Source organism: Petaurus breviceps, unplaced genomic scaffold (genome assembly GCF_028583685.1).
Source record: "Petaurus breviceps papuanus isolate PSGF00001 unplaced genomic scaffold, PetGlider_PUasm1.0 229, whole genome shotgun sequence".
NCBI classification, from domain to species: domain Eukaryota; kingdom Metazoa; phylum Chordata; class Mammalia; order Diprotodontia; family Petauridae; genus Petaurus; species Petaurus breviceps.
This window is the reverse complement of record NW_027185903.1, coordinates 7,871,515-7,889,592: the sequence shown is the minus strand read 5'-3', so window position 1 is coordinate 7,889,592 and position 18,078 is coordinate 7,871,515. Positions and strand designations below refer to the sequence as shown.

Sequence of the window (18,078 nt, the reverse complement as noted above, 5' to 3'; positions counted from 1 at the left end):
ACACACACACACACACACACACACACACACACACACACACACACACACGAGATGCCTTTGTTTCTTCCTAAAATATTGTTTTCTAGGTGCAATTTTGAATAGCAGATGCTTAGGTCCTAGCTAAATTTTCTCAACTTCAGTCACTATGTGTAGGCCCTAATCAGCTATGCCTCTGCTTTCTAAGGGCAGGGGTTAAGGCTGTCATTGTAACAAGTGTCAAGTGAGGGAAAACTGCAGAGTGAGACTAAACAGTCTCTGTGGTTGAGCAGGACTCCCACTAACCTATTCAATATAGGACAAACTTTCAGTCCCTTAATACATCACTGCTCTAACCTGATTTGGACTTTCTGTTTTCTTCCACATCTTTCATAGATACTTTCCACCCTATCTCCTGGGATTATACACCCATAACCCAGTAAGAAACTAAACTGGCAACCCCCAAAAGCATGGGGTGAAAACCAATGTGCTCAGCTCTTAAGAGTATAGTGAAATATTCACTGGATGGAAATTCATAGGGTTAAGACAAAAGGTTCACAGGATTGTAAAATTAGAGTTAGAGGTCACCTCAGAGACCCGAGATGTTAAGTGATTTGCCCTTGATCACTCAGTAAATAGCAGTTACATACTTCTTGCCCCATCTCCTCCTCCTTACTTCCCCACATAACACTTCTCAAAGTATGCTATTTGAAGGCTGAGGTTAAAGTGTTACTTACAAATACCACTGTTATATATGAATATTTTCTTTCCTCCTTTCTCTTCCCCAGAGATTGGTTTAAAACTGACATGTCTGTCTTCTCAAACCCCTTATCCCACTTTTTTATTTCTCCTGTCAGTCTTGAAACTAAAGCCCAAATATTACTTTCTCAGACTTAAGAATTAAGAATGAGGAAGGGGTTCTTGTGGTAGGAGTGTTCATCTGGGTGTGAAACTATTTCACTGGCTAGGTTTTCTTAGGTGAAGAGTGAGGACAGACTTCAATTTTCAAAGAAAAGTTGTCCCAAAAACTAGTCTAGTTTAGAGGGGAGGTAGGTTAGGGAAGAGAGTGAAGAACACGGACAGTGTTAGGTAGGTAGGAATATCAAATAGTTCTAGGGGTAACTCCATAAGATTTTTCAGGTGAGCAATCCCCCCCCCCTTCTGTTATACTTAAGATGACAAATGACCAAACTTCCCAGCTATGTAGTAAGGTGGAGTTATTCAACTATGGTGGTTTTTAGTGCCCCCTAGTGCCCAAAATGAGGAAAAGATATTCAAACTTGGTAAGGAGGACAGAGGACTTGTAAGAGTGGCCCTCTCTCCTTCCAACACCATTGATCCGATTCCTCTCGAGGATCTGTACTGTGAGGTGTACCTGATTTAGGTGCTGAGTGCCACCAGGGCCCTTAGATTCCCTCTGTAAAATAGCTCATTAGCCAAAAACATCAGATCAGGCAATCTGATTTCTTGTCCCAGCTCTGCCACTGTTGACTTCTCTGGTGTCTCTGGTCCTCAATTGACATTATTATATTGTTATCATCATCATCACTAAGCACTGGGTTGCAATGCTCTATTCTAAAACCTTTCAGCTTTGGAAAGCACTTTAATGTGTTATCTCATTGGATTTTCACAACAACCCTTCGAAAGAGGTGTTATAATTATCTTCCTTTTACTTCTGAGGTTAAGGGACTTGTCCAGGATCAATTAGTCTGAGTGCCTTATCCATGAGATAAGGGGCTTTTGGACTGGTTAGTCTCTAAAGTTCCTTTATTGCTCTAATAATTTACAAATCTGTGACTTTGTCACTTACTTCCTTTGTGAGAATTGTTTTTAAAAAAAGCTATACCTATATGAAATTCACTTTGGTGAATGCCATAAGGTGCCTATGTAACGCAAGACGTTATGATGCTTGGTTTGCAATTAAGCAGACTACTCTAAAAAGAAAAAGGGAAAGAAGCAAGAGGCATATTTTTGGGGGGCAAAAAAAATGGAAAGAGAATAAAGAAAAGGAGAGAGTGAAGGAAGAAAAGGAGTGACAAAACGGGGACGGGGGGTGGGGGGGGGCTAAATAGAAAAAAACAGATCTAGGCTTTAGAGAAACTCTTCCAGACAAAACTGGGGCTAGTTTTTGCACCCCTCTGGGGCCCGGCGGTTTGCATATAAGGAGCCTGCATTCGGTTTCCTCCCCAGAGCAGATACGAGAACTGAATAAGCTTCTAGCTCCAGTGTGCCTTGAGTGAGGGCTTTCTCGGGAGAGAAGAATGCGCTTTCCCCAGCCCAGGGGGCCTGTTTCGGGGACAGGAAAGAGCAGAGCCGAGAGCAGGAAGACAACCAGGGATCGAGGAGCCTCTTCTTTGGCGGGGCGTAGAGTTTTCCATTTCCTTCCTTTGCCAGCTTCGCCACACTCCTAATTGAGAAACTCCACGTCCAATTTTTGAAATCCCCCATCCGCCCACACCAGGGGGAAAACAGGGGAAAGCCCTTTTAATACGGAAGGGAAATCTGCTGGCTCTTTCTCTTCCTGTTGGTGGGCGGGAGGAGAATGCAGGCGGGCACCTGGATTTTGAAGGGTGCATTAACTTCGTGCCCGCGAGCTTGGGGGAGGATGCGGGATTGTAGATGGGATGGAGGAAAAGAGAAGGCCCTTTACGCTTCCCAAAGTCCTGCTTCCTAATTCCTCCCACCTCCGGTTTGCATGGGTTCGGTGTCGCAATGTTTATTTGGAGAGGGCGACGGGACCTCGACCTTGCTCCCTCCTCCCCCGGGGGTCGCTCGCCGAAGCCTCCCCCACCTCTGCCACCACCCAGCAAACAGCCCGGCCCGGATCGAGGGGCCAGAGCTGCAGGTCTCTCGGAGTTTCTTTTTTCTCTTAGCTAGTGCGGACAAACAGCTGCTTAGCGAGCAAACATGCCAGGAGAATGGAAAACGCATCCATCTCCACAGCGCTAGCCCCAGGGCGGGCAGCGGGCGCCGTGGGAGGTGGCTTCCCAATTAAACGCTTCTCTAGCTGGGCCCGGACTGGCACTGGGGTTGTGGGTGAGGAGGCAAGAGGAAAGTCTGCAGTGCCTGGAAACCAGAAGGGGAGGGGGGCAGGAAAGATGTGGCCGAGATAACTGTGGCCCGAGGCAGCCACCGATTTTTCTTCCATCATGGGCTAAAAACTCTCCTCGCACCTCTTGCGGGTGGCTCCATCCCTTCTTTTTTATCTTTCCAGTGGGAGGGCGGCGGGGGCAAACTTTTGCTTTTCCGACGGACATGTTTCATTTAATAGGAAATAAGGGCAGAGATGTGGCAATAACCACGTGGAGTTTCAGCTGGGGGGGGGGGGGTAGTCCCCAAAAGCCAGCAGAGTTGGGAAGAGAGAGTGCCTTTGGAAAGCTGGGGTCAGTGGGCGTCTAGTAAAGACCTTGAGTGAATTGGTCCATAGGGGTGTCAAGCCCCTGGAACTGGAACGAACACACACACACACACAAAACGTTTCCCCTTGCCTCTCCAATTCAACCCAGTTTTCGCGGTTGGGGGGAGGGGGGTCGCGAGGGAAAAGCACAGTTTTGCGAGTAGCAGAAGTTGGAAGGCAAGTTTTTCTTTCCGCCTTGCCTACCCTTTTTTTGGGGGGGGGGGTGGTGGGGGGGGGAGGAGGGAGTGTGAAAAGTCCAAATGGTGCCCCCTGGCTGAGGGAGGCTCATATTTATTATATCACGCTCCTCCTGCCCTAAACCCCCACCCCGCCCCAAGCTGGAGCCAGAGCTCGACGTGAAGCGCCAGCCCAGGCCTCCCAGTGCCCAGGTCCCCCTCGGAGAGCGAGCAACGCCCCGGAGGCGCCGCGGGCACGTCCTTTTCTGCTTGCTCCCTGTCGCGCATCCCGGGCGATCCCTCCCCTGGAGCTGTGAGCAAATTGCAATGCTTTGTGCGTTGAGAGACTTGGCTGGGGCTGGATGTGAGAGAGCGCGGGAGACTTCAGTTGGTCTGGTCTCCCTGGAAAGGGAGAGGACGTGGGGAGAAATTCCCGGTAGAGGTGGGGGAACTAATTAATGGGGCTGGGGGAAGATTTCAAGAGTGCTGTTGCTGATCAGATGTTAAGACAAGTGCCATCGCTGCCTTACACTTAAGCAGAATTAAAGCTGCCAGATGCCTACTAACATTCCTGTCCTGTCCCCAATAAAAGTTTGTTGGTTTGTTTTTGGTTTTGTGTTTTCCCTTTGGTACCGGGTTAGTGAAAGAAAAAAAAAAACGGACCGCCAATAGACAAAGATGCAAGTGCATAAAGCGGAACCGGCTGTAGCCACTTATTGCAAGTGATGGATCAGGAAACCCTAGGGAGAAATTTTATTCTAGTTCTTGTACCTCTTAGCGTGGGTAAGTCCTACGATGGGGAGGAAGAGCGGCTTCCATGGAGGGGTTGCCCATCGAGGGAGGGAGTTTCTCTGGGAAGGTTGGTTTCTCTGAGCTGCCTTTCGTGGGGGTGGGGGGAATGGAAGGTGTTAAAGCTGAATTGGAGGATGGGGGAGGGGGGTGAGGAAGGAGCTTGGACTCTGGAGTCTGCAGCCTGGGCTACAGATGTGGGGCAGGGGAGGAGCAGCTACCCAGCTCCAAGGCTCCCCCACTCCAGAGGTGGGGTCAAACCGGAGAAAAGGGGGGGCACTGGACTTGAAAAGAGATATGCACTGACTCCCCGGGTCCCCAGGAAAACATGAAAGGAGGGAGGCACTCCTGCCAGCAACGAGTTCGGGCTTGCAGGAGTTAGGGACTGAGCTCATTCCCTGAGGGTTGGAAGGTGTCATCTAGGGAGATAAAAAGGGTCGCTAGGGACTGAAGCACCAGCTTTCTCCCCCTTTAGTTCAAACCCCAGCATTCTGTATTACAAAGTTATAATAGAAAGATTCTGAACTGGAAAGCTTATGCCCAAAGGGAGCGAAATAATATGTTGAGGGGATTTCTTTAAGGAAGCAGTCACCTGGGGCTTGGAAGGTGCATCAACTGCCATGAATGTGAAAGTGGGGGGGGCTGGCTTTGCAATGGGAGTGAAAGGGGACTCTGTGACTGTCCACACCACTGGAAAGTTGACCTATCCATCTCTCCCTCTCTCCTGACCCTACCCCCAACCCCCAGGAGCCGCCGCTGGACGGGAATCTAAGATGAAGTTATGGGATATAGTGGCTGTCTGCCTGGTACTGCTCCACACTGTGTCCGCCTTCCCACTGCCTGCCGGTAAGAAGCATCCCGGAAGGCCAGAAGAAGAGTACTCCCCCAGCCGACTGGCTCCTTATGCTGTGAGAAGTGACTGTAAGAAACGTTCCCCGATTCCTAGCCACCCTTTCACACCTACTGACCACGCACCATAAACCATAAGGGCTTAAGGAAAAAATAAACTGTGCTACCAGGTGTAGAGAGGTTCTTTTAGCCCTTGTGGGACAAGGGGAGCGCAGATAAGGGAAGACGGGAGGGTGAGCTTTGTCCACAGAAGAGAGTAATGAGGTCACAAGGTCCAAGGAAAGAAACACTGATTTTAGCATCAGATGCCTTGGGTTTGAACCCCAGCTCTGCCACTTTGGAACAAATTCCATCACTTTTCTGGGCCACAGTTTCCTCTGCTGTAAAATGAGGAGGTGGGCAGGGAAAGGGGTGTGAGTAAAGAGGTATGTATGTGTGGCCTTTCTATGTAGTATAAAAAGAGCCCTGGATTTGGAATGACAAGACCCAAGTTCAGACCCAGGCTTTGCCACATACTACCTATGTGGTTTGGGGGCAAATTCCTTTACCGCTCAGGGCCTTGGTGTCCTCATATGTAAAGTGAGAAATTTCGACAGATGACTTTGGGGCTTGTCCCTTCCATCTCTGAATCTGTGATCCTGTGACTTAGAGGAGCTCTAAAGTTCCATCCAACTCTAAATCCCATGATCCCTAGGAGGTTCAGGGTTACGAGATTATTTTTAAAGTGCTTGCTGGTAAAAAAGTATCGGAAAGTGGATAGATTTCAAGAGGTCTGTGAACTTAGATGAGAATTTTTTTTCTTGTTTTCACTAATCTCTAACAGAAATCTAGCATTTTCTCCAATTATTTTATAATGTTATTCTGAGAAAGGATCCATAAACTTCACCAAATTGCTAAAAGAATCTGTAGCACAAAAAAAAAAAAAGAAGAGAGAGAGAGAGTATAAGATTGCTTCTCCAGTCTAGCCGTTTAGTTTAGTTGGGGGAAATTACTGCTTGGAATGTAAGCACCTTGAGGGCAGGTACCATTTCATTTTTGTTTTAATAAATGTATGTTGACTGAGGTTGTACATGCAGAATACCTCATCTGTCATACAATTTAGCATAGGAAAGGTCCTGATTTCACATAAACTAAGTCAGAGACAAGATGTCTTTATAGAGGGGGCACACAGCTAGGCAGTGTAAAATCTAGACAAAAGAATCTCCATTTGTGTTAGGTAAAATTATTGCCAAAGCAGCCTCTGACGTGCTTCTTAAAGGAGGTATTCACTCTCTGTTCCCTACCTCCACCCCTATCTTACTTCTGATAAAGCCTTTGTGTCTACTGGACTAGAAGACCTGTGAAGCTTTGGAAATTTTATTTTGGGGGTCTGGAGTTTATAGAGTTGTGATATGACTATGTCCTTCTCCCTAGCCTTATTTCTGATATAGATGTGCTACTCCATTTCCATACCCTGTACCCCTTTAAAAAAAAACCAAATTTTAATTTTATTACAACACTTGAGTTTGAGGTTCTGACCTGTGATTTCATCAACATGGAGAACTTCTTCCACTAGTCTACAGGATATCTGCATCCTAAAGTGTTAGAAAAGGACAGTCCCTAAGGTTACTCAATTTGTCTGAAGTCAGTATGTGTCAGAGTTTGAACAAAAGCCTATTTGACTCCAACTCTGGCCCTCTATCCATTATACTTACATGTTGCCTTCAATAACAAATAAATTAGATGATTTCTCACATTTCAAAAGGAGTCATTAGTTTAACAAAAATATTCTACAGAGATCTTATAGATAGCAAATTTTCCTAAAGGTGATTTTTTTTAAAGCAATCGGGGTTAAGTGACTTGACTCAAAATTACACGGCCAGTTATTATTATTTTTGTGTGGGTGCTGAGTATCGGAGGTCGGGACCAATCCCAGGTCTCCCAACACTGGGGCCAGCACTCTTACTCATTGCGGCACCTGGCAGCTCCTCCAAAAAGTGATTTGATTAAGTAAAATGTGCTCCACTCAAAACCTTTTAGCCATGTTTTTATTGAATGGATTAATGCATATCTACATTATAATGCATGAACAGAAGATAATGATAAAAAGCCCCCATCCAATGAGCTGACCTTTCTTTTTGAGGTAACAGGACAGAAATAGACATTTTAGAGGATAATTAGCAAGAGAAAATTTCTATCCAAGGAACTGACCTGATGAATTCTTCCTTCTCTTTTCCCAAAGTCCCTCTCTATGCAGGCATGGCCCACCATCCAGTCTATTCCTGTGAAACATACTTTGATCATAATCATAACAGAGGCAGCCAGAATACTCTGGCCATATGGTAGGAGGTGGAGATTAATAGTCAGCCTAGACCAAGAGGCCTTAAGGCTAGGAAAAAAAGCTTATGGAATGTGACGTGCATGTTATGGGCCTAATTACAGCAGCATAACCATCTTCCTTCCTAGGGCCCCAGGAAAGAGGAGTGAGCTACATTGTTTATAGGGTGCCATAAATGAACATAGACAGGTAAATTAAGAATGGAAGCATGATTTGTCAGAGATTGAAAAAGGTAATACTGTTGATACCTTGAAATTAAAGGGCCTGTTAAGAGAACATCCGGCCAAAAATAGTTGTGTTGTAAGCCTATTTTTAAAAGTGTTAGACCTGTTAATTCAAAACATTAGCTTGCCTCTTAGCTGATGTAAATTCGCTAATCATTTGCAAAAACGTCTAACTGTAACATTAAAGTGAATGGTGCTACCTACTTATCACAGTTACCTTTAAACCCCATTTCCAGAGCAATACACCTAAGAAAGGCATAACAGCCTTTTTACCCACACAGAATAATAATATAACATCAGCATAGTTGGGAGGAAAAGAGAAAAATGAAAGATAACTGCTTACCAGCTATTGCATGAATGAAATGGGGTTTATTTTTCAGCCCTGTCTGAAAAAAACAATGTCGGTCTGTGCCAACTCCAGCCTCAGTAAGCAGAGGAGTGCCTTGATGTTGATCAGACAGCAGAATAATGGGGTATATATATGGCATGAAGTCAGGTAGATATGACTTGGAATCCCAGCACCAAAGCACCATGAGCACATTTACCATCCCTGAGTCTCAGTTTCCTCATCTGTTGAAGAACTGCTAATAGCCATGTTATTTACTTGACAATGTCATTGTGACGAAAACACTTTACAAATTGTAAATAGATTTATAAATGTGAACTATTGTATGTAAGGGAGGTGAGGTAGTGAAAAGAGTGATGGACCTGGGTTCAGAAGCTAGAATTTGAACCCAGCTCCCACACAACATTCATGTGAGGTCATAAGTCATTTAACTAATCTATGAGCCTCATTTTCCTCATCTATGAAATGGGTGTGACACCTGCTTTCACTGCCTATCTCACAGGATTGTTGTAAGGAAAAAGGTGTCTTGTAAACCTTAAAATTCTGTGTAAACATGAGTTATTTAGATATATATTATATATTTATAATATGTTATTATTAATTGGGCAGCTAGGTGACACAGAGTGCCAGACTTGGAGTCAGGAAAATCTAAGTTCAAATCTGCCCTCAGACACTCACTAGATGTGTAACCCTGGGAAAGTCATTTAACCCTGTTTACCTCAGTTTCCTTATCTGTAAAATGAGGTAGGGAAGAAAATGGCAAACTACTCCAGTATTTTTTGCCAAGAAAACTCCAAATTGGGCCACAAAGAGTCATCTTCCTGAGTTCAAATCCAGCCTCAGACACTTACCAGCTATGTGACTTTGGGCAAGTCACTTAACCCTGTTTGCCTCAGTTTCCCCTTTTGTAAAATAAACTGGGGAAGAAAGTGGCAAATCATTCCAGTATCTTTGCCAAGAAAACCCCAAAAGGAGTCACAAAAAGTCAGATACAACTAAACAACAACCAGATATTGCCTTGAAGCAGTGAGACCCCCCATATTAGATAACATTATTAATGACAATGTATTTATAATATATTGTTATTATGTTACATACTATTATATTATATTGTGATAATATGTATTATATATTATAAATGTACATATCATTATTATATATATGTGCTAGATTATAATGTATATATATATATACATGTAATCATTAAGGGACATGGAATGAGGAAACTGCAAAGCATTCTTAAGTACCTTGACTTCATTCCAGGTACACTCAGGTTGGCAGGCCTGACAGACTAGTAAGGGCAACCCACTCTGAACACTCAGCCAGTACAAGTAGCTAACAATAACAACACAAACACCGTTAACAGTTTATTATTGTCACGATGCACAGTCTTCTGTAGTAAACCATCACACGTTTCTAAACATTGAATTCCAATGGAAAGTAGGAAGGCCTCCAATTGCTGAATCCATGAATATGTTAGTAAATATTGAACAAATGGCTTTCTGAAAGAAAAAAAAAGAGAGACCTGTGACACACTTTAAGTTTAATCTGCATTATCTTCACTTTCTTAAGTCTAGAAAATCAACAAAACTATAAATCAAGTCCCAATTTGTAATGTTTGCCAATTTCCAAAAGACATATGAGCATAAAAATTTAACAATCAGCTCTTGAAAACTCATTGGAGCTGACCCTAGCAGACCCCTAGCTGAATCCCTCTGATTTCTTTCAAAGGCTAGCAAGGTAGTCATTGAAAAAAAAAATCCAAAGTTTTTCAAGTCTATGAAGAATAGAAAGAACACACTATAGGAGAGAGCTACCTTCAAAGTCAGGAAGACCTAGGTTCTGGTCCCATCTTTGACACTAGCTGTGTGATGCTGGTCAGATCCCTCAACTTCTTAGAGCCAAATAACTCTCTAAGACAGTATGTTGCAGCGTTCTACATTGGTAGAGGGAGTTTCTTCACTGGCAGTTCAATACACCAGTGAAATAAGAGGTCTAGATTAATAATAATCACAGTAATAGTAAAACTTATAAAGAAGAAATTCATATACATTGGGCCCAGTTCATCCTTAAGTCTGAGATGAGATACGTTCTCTTGATTCCAATGCAAATGAGGCCATCAGAGCAACCCAGATGAGTGGGTTACTGATGTAGGATCTATTTTGGAAAATATTAATAACCCCATAATAGTCATATGCAAATAAGTTGAAACTCACATTGCTTACTTTCTTACCCTATGGATTTTTGCTCCCTAAATGAGGGGGCATCTGCATCATACAACTTCTATAACATTCCCTCATTTGAGATTTAAAATTTATTTTGTGGGTTTTCCAAAACTACCTTTGTTTCTATTCACTGTTCACCAGTATCTTCAAAAGAAGAATCACAGGTGAAATTCAAATCATTCTGTTTTGTTATGTGAGGGAAAAGCTTGATGAAAGGAGGAAGTCCCAGGTTCATAGGAATGGTGTAGCAGTCATCTCATCTAGCCCCCTCATTTTTCATGTGAGGATAGTGAACCCCAATTTGAGAGCTAATTTAAGTCTTAAATATTTGTATGAAGAGCAATACAACTAGCTATTCTTATCCCTGGGGTGTCCTCCAAGAACTGAGACCCTGAAAGGGGTCCAGGGCCAGAAGTTAGGTTCAGGGGGTACAAGGGTCTGGAACAGAGTTCTTCCAACCTGTAGCCTGACCTGGGTTCGTGTTCTGACAACTGCCATCCTCTTATCCCCAGCTTCATTTCTGCACCACCCCTTTCAGGGCTAATGTGTTTGTATAAGTGTGATTATATAGCCAACCAAGAATTGCGCAAGGGAAGAAAAGGTCTCTTTTTAATGGAAGTGATTGGGCTCAGTGGCCCCTGAGATCTCTTTTAGCTCAAGATTTAATGGTTCTGTAAGTTGTTCCTGCCTTTCACAGCAGCTTCCCTTCTGCTTTTGAACACCCATATTCACTAAAGGGGGGGTACTTTCAGTGCCTTTTCTATGTGTGAATGGTGTCTAAGTGTTTGTAAGTTGGGGACTGCCTCAGCTGTTATTTAGGCTTTTCAATTATTCTGTTGAGACATTTAGTACTAAAAAAAACAACCCTCCTTTTACAGTTAAGGAAACTGAGGCTCAATATGTTTAATAAGAACTAGCTTTTATATAGCACTTTAAGGTTTGCAAAGCATTTTACAAATATTATCTCACTTGAGCCTCAAAATGACCCTGGGAGATAAGTGCTATTGTTATCCCCATTTTGCAGATGAGGCAACTGAGGCAGACAGGTTAAGCGACTTGGCCAGAGTCACACAGATAATAGTATCAGAAGCTACATTTGAATTAGGGTCTTCCTGACCCTAGGTTCAGCCCTGTCTCTGCTATGCCCTAGCTATGGAAGTTTAACAATTAAAATGTAGTATAATGCTAAGTTCTGGGTCAACTGAGGTACCTCCATTGGTCCACACTGCTTAGATTTGTACTCGGATATTTCAGTGGATCATGATCCCACCTAGATGGGTCCCCCCTTCATTAATGCAGCTCAGAACCTAACCATATCCTTTCCTTCCTTTGCAACCCTTGTCCCTGCCTCCCCATAGTAGTGGAACCCAATGTACGAAGCCTTCCTCTAAATCAGTGGTTCTCAAGGTGTCCAGTAACCCCCAGAGACCATTTCAGGGGATCCATGAGGTCAAAGCTATTTTCATAATAGCACTAAGATGTTTTAATTTCTAATATGGTAAATATCAATAGATATAACTCATAAATAAAAGCTCTTTGGATGATCTTCAGTAATTTTTGAGAGAGTAAAAGGGTCCTGAGACCAAAAACTTTGAGAACCGCTGCTCCAGACTGCCTGACATTGGGTAGGTGATGGTGGCGGAGCACATGAGCTGCCCATCGGTTACCCCTTGCTCTTGCTTCATGCCGGACTGGCCCACCTCCCTTTCCGGTCACACGTATCTCTGATGATATCCTTTACAGGCCTCTTTCTTTCCTTGCGCAATTCTTGGTTGGTCATATGTTGCATAATCACAGTTATACAAACTCATTCGCCCAGAAAGGGGTGGTGCAGAGATGAAGCTGGGGATCAAAGGATGGCAGTCCCCAGACCACGGACCCAGGTCAGGTTGCAGGTTGGAAGGGGCCTGTTCCGGACTCTTGTACCCCCTGAACCTAACTTCTGGCTCTGGACCCCTTTCAGGGTCTCAGTTCTTGGAGCATACCCCAGAGATAAGAATAGCTAGTTGTGTTGCTCTTCATATAAATATTAAGACTCAAATTAGCTCCCAGATTGATCTGGCTCTCAGTTCCAGCCCCTATTTTATGTAGTGACTTAGGACCTAGAGCCTGAAAGCCAGCTACCCTAGAAATAAAAGTAGTCCCCTTCCTTCTAGGGTTAGTCTGCACTACTCGTGAACAGGGAGCACCTTTCTTTCAGCAGAATGCCAAAAACTTCCCTTATTTTTCTAAAATAAGTCCAGGCTGTGGACAAGCACTTGCTGCCAGGCCCCCTCTGTTCCACATTGTGCTAGGTACTTCACGGAGAAATGGGACCTGATCCTGATCCTTCCATCGGATTGAGTACCAGGCTAGAGCAGAGTAAATAGCATTGAATCAGGGCAAAGTAGACAGACCATGGACTGTAGCTGTGGAAAGATGAAGGGAGAAAGAAAGGCATTTTAGGTGGGAGAGAAGAGCATAAACAAAAGATGGGGAATTGGGAATGAGCTTGTAGGAGAAGTAGAGGCAGGGACAGTGTAGACTCCAGGCCAATTTCAGCAGAGGGTTGTTGTATTGGAGGGAGGGGAGCAGCAAAAAGAGGAAGGCTGGACAGTGGAACCACAAAGAGGTCATTAAAAGTGGGCAGAGGAACTTAGCCCTGATTTGGTAGATACTGAGGAGCCCTGATTGATTCTTGAGGAGAGTAACAGGAAACCAAATCATTGCATCACAGATACAAAGAAACCTGAGGTATGCTTCTAAATTGCCAGATCAGTCAATAACTTTACCTATACCTAATCAATTAGGCCTTTATTAAGCATTACTATGTACTAGATAAGGGGGCAGTAAGGTGGCACAGTGGATAAAACCCTAGTCCCGGAGTCAGGAAGACCTGAGTTCAAATCTGGCCTCAGACACTTAACTAGCTGTGGGACCCTGGGCAAGTCACTTAGCCACTGTTTGCCTCAGTTTCCTCATCTGGAGAAGGAAATGGCAAACCACTTATGTATCTCTGCCAAGAAAATCCCAAATGGAGTGAAGCAAAATGGCTCAACAAAGTTCTAGGCAAAAATGAAATAGTCTCCAGCTCAAAGGACCTTATATTCTGTTGGGAAAAACAACATGTACACATACAAGTTGGTAATTGGGGGGGGGGGGGCAGGTTTCTAGGGAAATTAAGAAGTATTTCATATTTCATAGAGAAAGAAGTATTTGAGCTGAGCTTTAAAGGAGACTAGGTTCTCCTTTAAGAGGAGGAAATGTGGGAGGAATGCATTTGAAGTGTAGAAGACTGTCGATGTAAAGGAGATCGAATACTGGGTATGAGGAACAGTTAAAAGTCCAGTTTGTCTGAAATGTAGATTGTATGAAAGGGAATAACATGCAGTAATCTTGGAATGACCCATGGGAACCAGCTCGTGAAGAGTTTTAAATACCAAACAGAAAAATCTATATTTGGCCCTGCTTGGCTGGTTGTTGTCCTTCATTCTCAAGGAGGACCGAAAGGACATCATGACATTGGGGTTAAGTACAGTGTCTGACTGTGGTCTATCAGACCAGCACGAGTTCAGAGGACTCTACCACAGGTCAGGCACAAATATTCCGTATGAACAGTTGGAGAGAAGATCTCTAAATCTGTGCATCTCACGGTTCTTTTGAGCTACTTTAATTCTGTTTTGCTCATAGAGCACAGCACTTTCTTTGATGCGGACATGCCACGCTGAGTAGTTTTATGCCAATGTCTCCTTGTGTCTCACAAGAGTTCTTCAGAGAGAAAGGGGGAAAGAAACTACACACACACTAGTTTGGCCCTGGAGATAACAGGGAGCTACTATAGCCAAGCAAGGGGGTAAGATGGCCAGATACATGCTTTAGGAATATTGATTCGGCAGCTGTGGGGAGGATGGATTGTAGAGACAATACTTGAGGTAAGGACACTAATTAGTTATTTGCCATAGTTTGAGCAAGTGATGAGTGGCCAAATCTAGGGTGGTAAGTGTTTCATTATGGAGAAGGGAATAGATAAGAAATGGTGTGTCTGTGTGTGTGTGTGTGTGTGTGTGTGTAGAACTGACAGTAATTGGTGAGTGACTGGATATGTGAGGTGAAAAGAGACTGAGGAGTCAACTAGGACGAGTTTGACCTTGTGAACCTGAGTGGAAAGATAGGGTGCCTTTGACAAAAGAGCTGAATTTGGAGTGAATTCTGTGTTGGACTTGTTCAGTCTGCTATGCCTGCAGGACATTCAGATTGAAATGCCCAATATAGGCAAGTGGTAATGTGGGGACTGTCATTCAAGAGAGAGAGGATAGACCTGTGAATTACCTGCATAGAGAAGATAATTAAAGCCACAAGATGTGAATGAGGAGATAGCTGAGGGAGAGAATGTAGAGAGAGCAGAGGGTCCAGAACACCCAAGGGAGGAGGCCCCCTACGGATGATAACACAGCAAAGGAGACTGGGGAGATCGCACATTAATGAGCACTCTTCAACATCAGGGAATCCTCAGAGATCACCTACATACATATTGTCAGAAGCATCTCGAAGATAAGAATTGTATTCCTCCCTTTTAATAAGCCTCTGGTGAATCCGTTTATTAAAATGCTTAAACAAGTGAAATTAAAATGAAACCTGACAGCATAAGACAGAATTAGAATGGGAAGGGACTGCACAGAAATCACCTAATCCAACCTTCCTCATTTTACAAATCAGGTCCAGGAAGGTTAGCGTCATAGGCTCATAGATTCAGAACTGGAAGGAAGCTTGGAGATCAATTAATTCTCCTCCCTTTACAGAGCAGTAAGTAGACAAGCTGGTGTTCTAGCCTCTTTTCTCTGACTCCATCACTCAGTGTACCCGAACAGGCTTTTAGAAGGTAGGTTTTGTCCTAAGGCTAAATGAGCTCTTTTGGACCAGACAAGAAAGGAAGTTCCACAGAAATGATTCTCCATCCCTGCTACTGTTATTCCCCAAAATACCCTGCCTCTAAAGAATAATAGTTGATAATAATAACTAGTCCTTTAAGATTTGCAAAGTTGGAGCTGCTAGGTGGCACAGTGAATAGCACACCAGCCCTGGAATCAGGAGGACATGAGTTCAAATCCAACCTCAGACACTTAACACTTACTAGCTATGTGACCTTAGGCAAGTTACTTAACCCCAATTGCCTTGCCTTCACCCCTCCAAAAAGAAAAAAAAAAGATTTGCAAAGTGCTTTATACATGTTGATTCGTTTAAACTTCACAACAATCTTGTAAGGTATTATCCCCACTTTAGAGATGAGGAAATTGAGTCTGAGGTTAAGGGACTTGCATGGAGCCATACAACTAGTAAAGTGTCTGAGTCAAGATTTGAACTCAGGTTTTTCCTAATTCTTGGTCACGGCATCATCTAACTGCCAAATCTTGCAGAAAACCTTCCAAAAAGAACTTTGGTTCTCCAAAGTTTGTAATAACTCTAAACATTTGCCAGTAGCATCCTTAACCACTGCTGACCAGCCCTGTGCCTCTTTCTGTTACTCCCTTTATCAGAAGAAGAAAACACAAACATCTGCTTTCTAAAAGGACATTTTAGTTCTCCCCCAAAACACAGATTTCCAGAAAAACCAAACAAAAAGTAAACAGAAAGGAAGGCGGGGAATATTCACTTTCTTTTAGGTCCAGCAAATGATTTTTATTTGGGTCATTTGAGACACGTCATCCAATGATTTTTTGCTGCTTGTTCCAAAGTACAAATCAGGAAACCTGGTACCAAGAAACATGAATTGATTTAAATTCCCTTGCCGTCCTATAACTGAGATAAATAAATTGTGAGATAAATGGTCTCCACAGACAAAGCTTAAGTGAGGAATTAGGTTAATGATCTGGATTTTTCCAGCAAAAGAGCTGAAAGTCAAGAAGGCAGTTTGATATGGTGAAAAGTTGTTGTTTATGCACTTTTTTAGTTGTGTCTGACTCTTTGTGACCTCTTGGGGGATTTTTTGGGGGAAAAGATACTGGAGTAGTTTGTCATTTCCTCCTCTTGCTCATTTTACAGATGAGGAAACTGAGACAACCAGGATTAAGTGACTTGTCCCAGGTCACACAGCTAGTAAGTGTCTATGGTCAGATTTCAACTCAGATTTTCCTGACTCCAGGCCTGGTGCTCTATCTACTGTGCCATCTGGCTGCCCCTTAGTAAAAAGATTTGGAGCCAAAGATGTGTATTCAAATCCAGGCTACCACTTCACTCCCTTAACTTAACCTATCTGAGGCTCAGTAAAATTAAAATATTGGCCTACATTACTTCTAAGATTTCTTTGAGCTCTAAACTTACCATCTTGTGTACCTAGCACACTGACTGATATGTTACTAAAAAAATAGTTCTTGCCCTCAGGCACGTAGATGGCACAGAGTGCCAGGCCTGAAGTCAGGGAGACTTGTCTTTCTGAGTTCAAATATGGCCTCACACACTGTGACTAGAAAGTCAGTTAATGCTGGTTGCCTCAGTTTCTCATCTGTAAAATGAGTTAGAGAAGGAAATGGCAAACCACTACAGTATCTCTGTCAAGAAAACCCCAAATGGGGTCACAAAGAATAAGAGCACTTTGCTGTTTCATGGGAAAGGGGGGGGAGACATTGAGCTTTCATCTCATTGGGTGCAGATGGTAAGTGCTAAAGGAGTTAAGTTAAGGGAGAGAAAGGTGAGTGTGGGATGGAGTGGTCAGACGAGAGGTTGATATAGAAGGTATGTGCAGAAGGGTAGACAGGATTTAGAAACTGATTGCGCATTGTCTGTGGGATGAATAGCCTTAATTTAATTCAAACAGAAATGCACTTTTGCTTTAATTAATATAGAGTAGAAATGGGCCTTTCTGAAGGAATCATCCCTTCAGTTCTTGCCTTTAGTCCTAGCAGAGGCGTGGCTAGAGAAAACATCTCCGATGGTATAACATTCTCCCTGCATCTTGAGGTGATGGGATATTTGCATCATTAAGCATCATCCAGTTGAAGGGCTCATAAAAGGTGGTGGTTTAGCTGTGGATTCCCTAAATTCAAGGATAAGTGCTTTCTGGCAAAATAGATGAAAGAGAATCCCCTGATTGGCTCATTTGTTTATTCATTCAGTTAACAACCATTTATTTCAAGCACCCACTACATGTGGAATACAATGCGAAGGAATGGGAGATGTGGTTCCTTTCCTCGTGGACCTTACAGTCCACAGAGACAAAGGTTCAGAAGGAGACTCTTAGGAGGTTTATTCAGTACTTTGGCATCAGCTTGTGAAGAGCCTTGAATGCTAGGCTGAGCAGTTTGTATTGTATCCAACAGGCGATGTGGAATGACTGATGAATGATGTTGAGAGGGCTAGGTTTGGAGTCAGAGCATTTGAATTTGGATCCTGCTTCTGTGAGACCTTGGACAAGTCACTTCCCCTGTCTAGATCTTAATTTCCTAAATTGTATAATAAGGTGGCTGGAGTCAATGAACTCCAAGATCCCTTCTAACTCCATTCTTAGATCCTATCACTAGATAATGTTGGCCAAAATAATCTTTCCAAGGTATAGAACATAATTCTGAAAGGAAAAACTAGAGACAGATACAATAGTCCAGGATGAGGGTAATGAGGTCCTTAAGCATGGATAGATGGCATGGGGAAGTGCACTGAACCTGGAGTCAAGACGACCTGAGTTCAGAGGCAGCCAGGTAGCACAACGAGTAAGAACACCGGCCCCAGAGTCAGGATGATGTAGCAGCAAGCACCCCAAGCATCCTCAGGGTTTGCAGCTACCACAGGTTCTTGGATCTGCTTTGTTAA

The 18,078-nt window shown here is 43.5% G+C and overlaps 1 protein-coding gene and 1 long non-coding RNA gene across 6 annotated transcripts in view; one reads left to right on the top strand and one right to left on the bottom strand.

The window, feature by feature from the left end:
• The window catches only part of GDNF (glial cell derived neurotrophic factor), a 39,316-nt gene that overhangs the window by 1,972 nt on the left and 19,266 nt on the right, over positions 1-18,078 (top strand). Inside the window, exons 1-2 of one of the 5 annotated variants that reach the window (XM_069096175.1) lie at positions 3,700-3,862; positions 5,086-5,259. In XM_069096175.1, the coding sequence (XP_068952276.1) occupies positions 5,112-5,259 (148 nt within the window). In that variant the 5' untranslated portion in view covers positions 3,700-3,862; positions 5,086-5,111. Of the gene's footprint in view, positions 1-3,699; positions 3,992-5,085; positions 5,260-18,078 lie in introns of those variants that run through there. The other 4 variants (XM_069096172.1, XM_069096171.1, XM_069096176.1 and 1 more) reach the window with 4 other exon arrangements.
• The window catches only part of LOC138167383 (uncharacterized), a 16,712-nt gene continuing 8,062 nt past the window's right edge, over positions 9,429-18,078 (bottom strand). Inside the window, exon 2 of the long non-coding RNA XR_011169874.1 lies at positions 9,429-9,576. This is a non-coding gene — a long non-coding RNA (uncharacterized lncRNA). The remainder of the gene's footprint in view (positions 9,577-18,078) is intronic.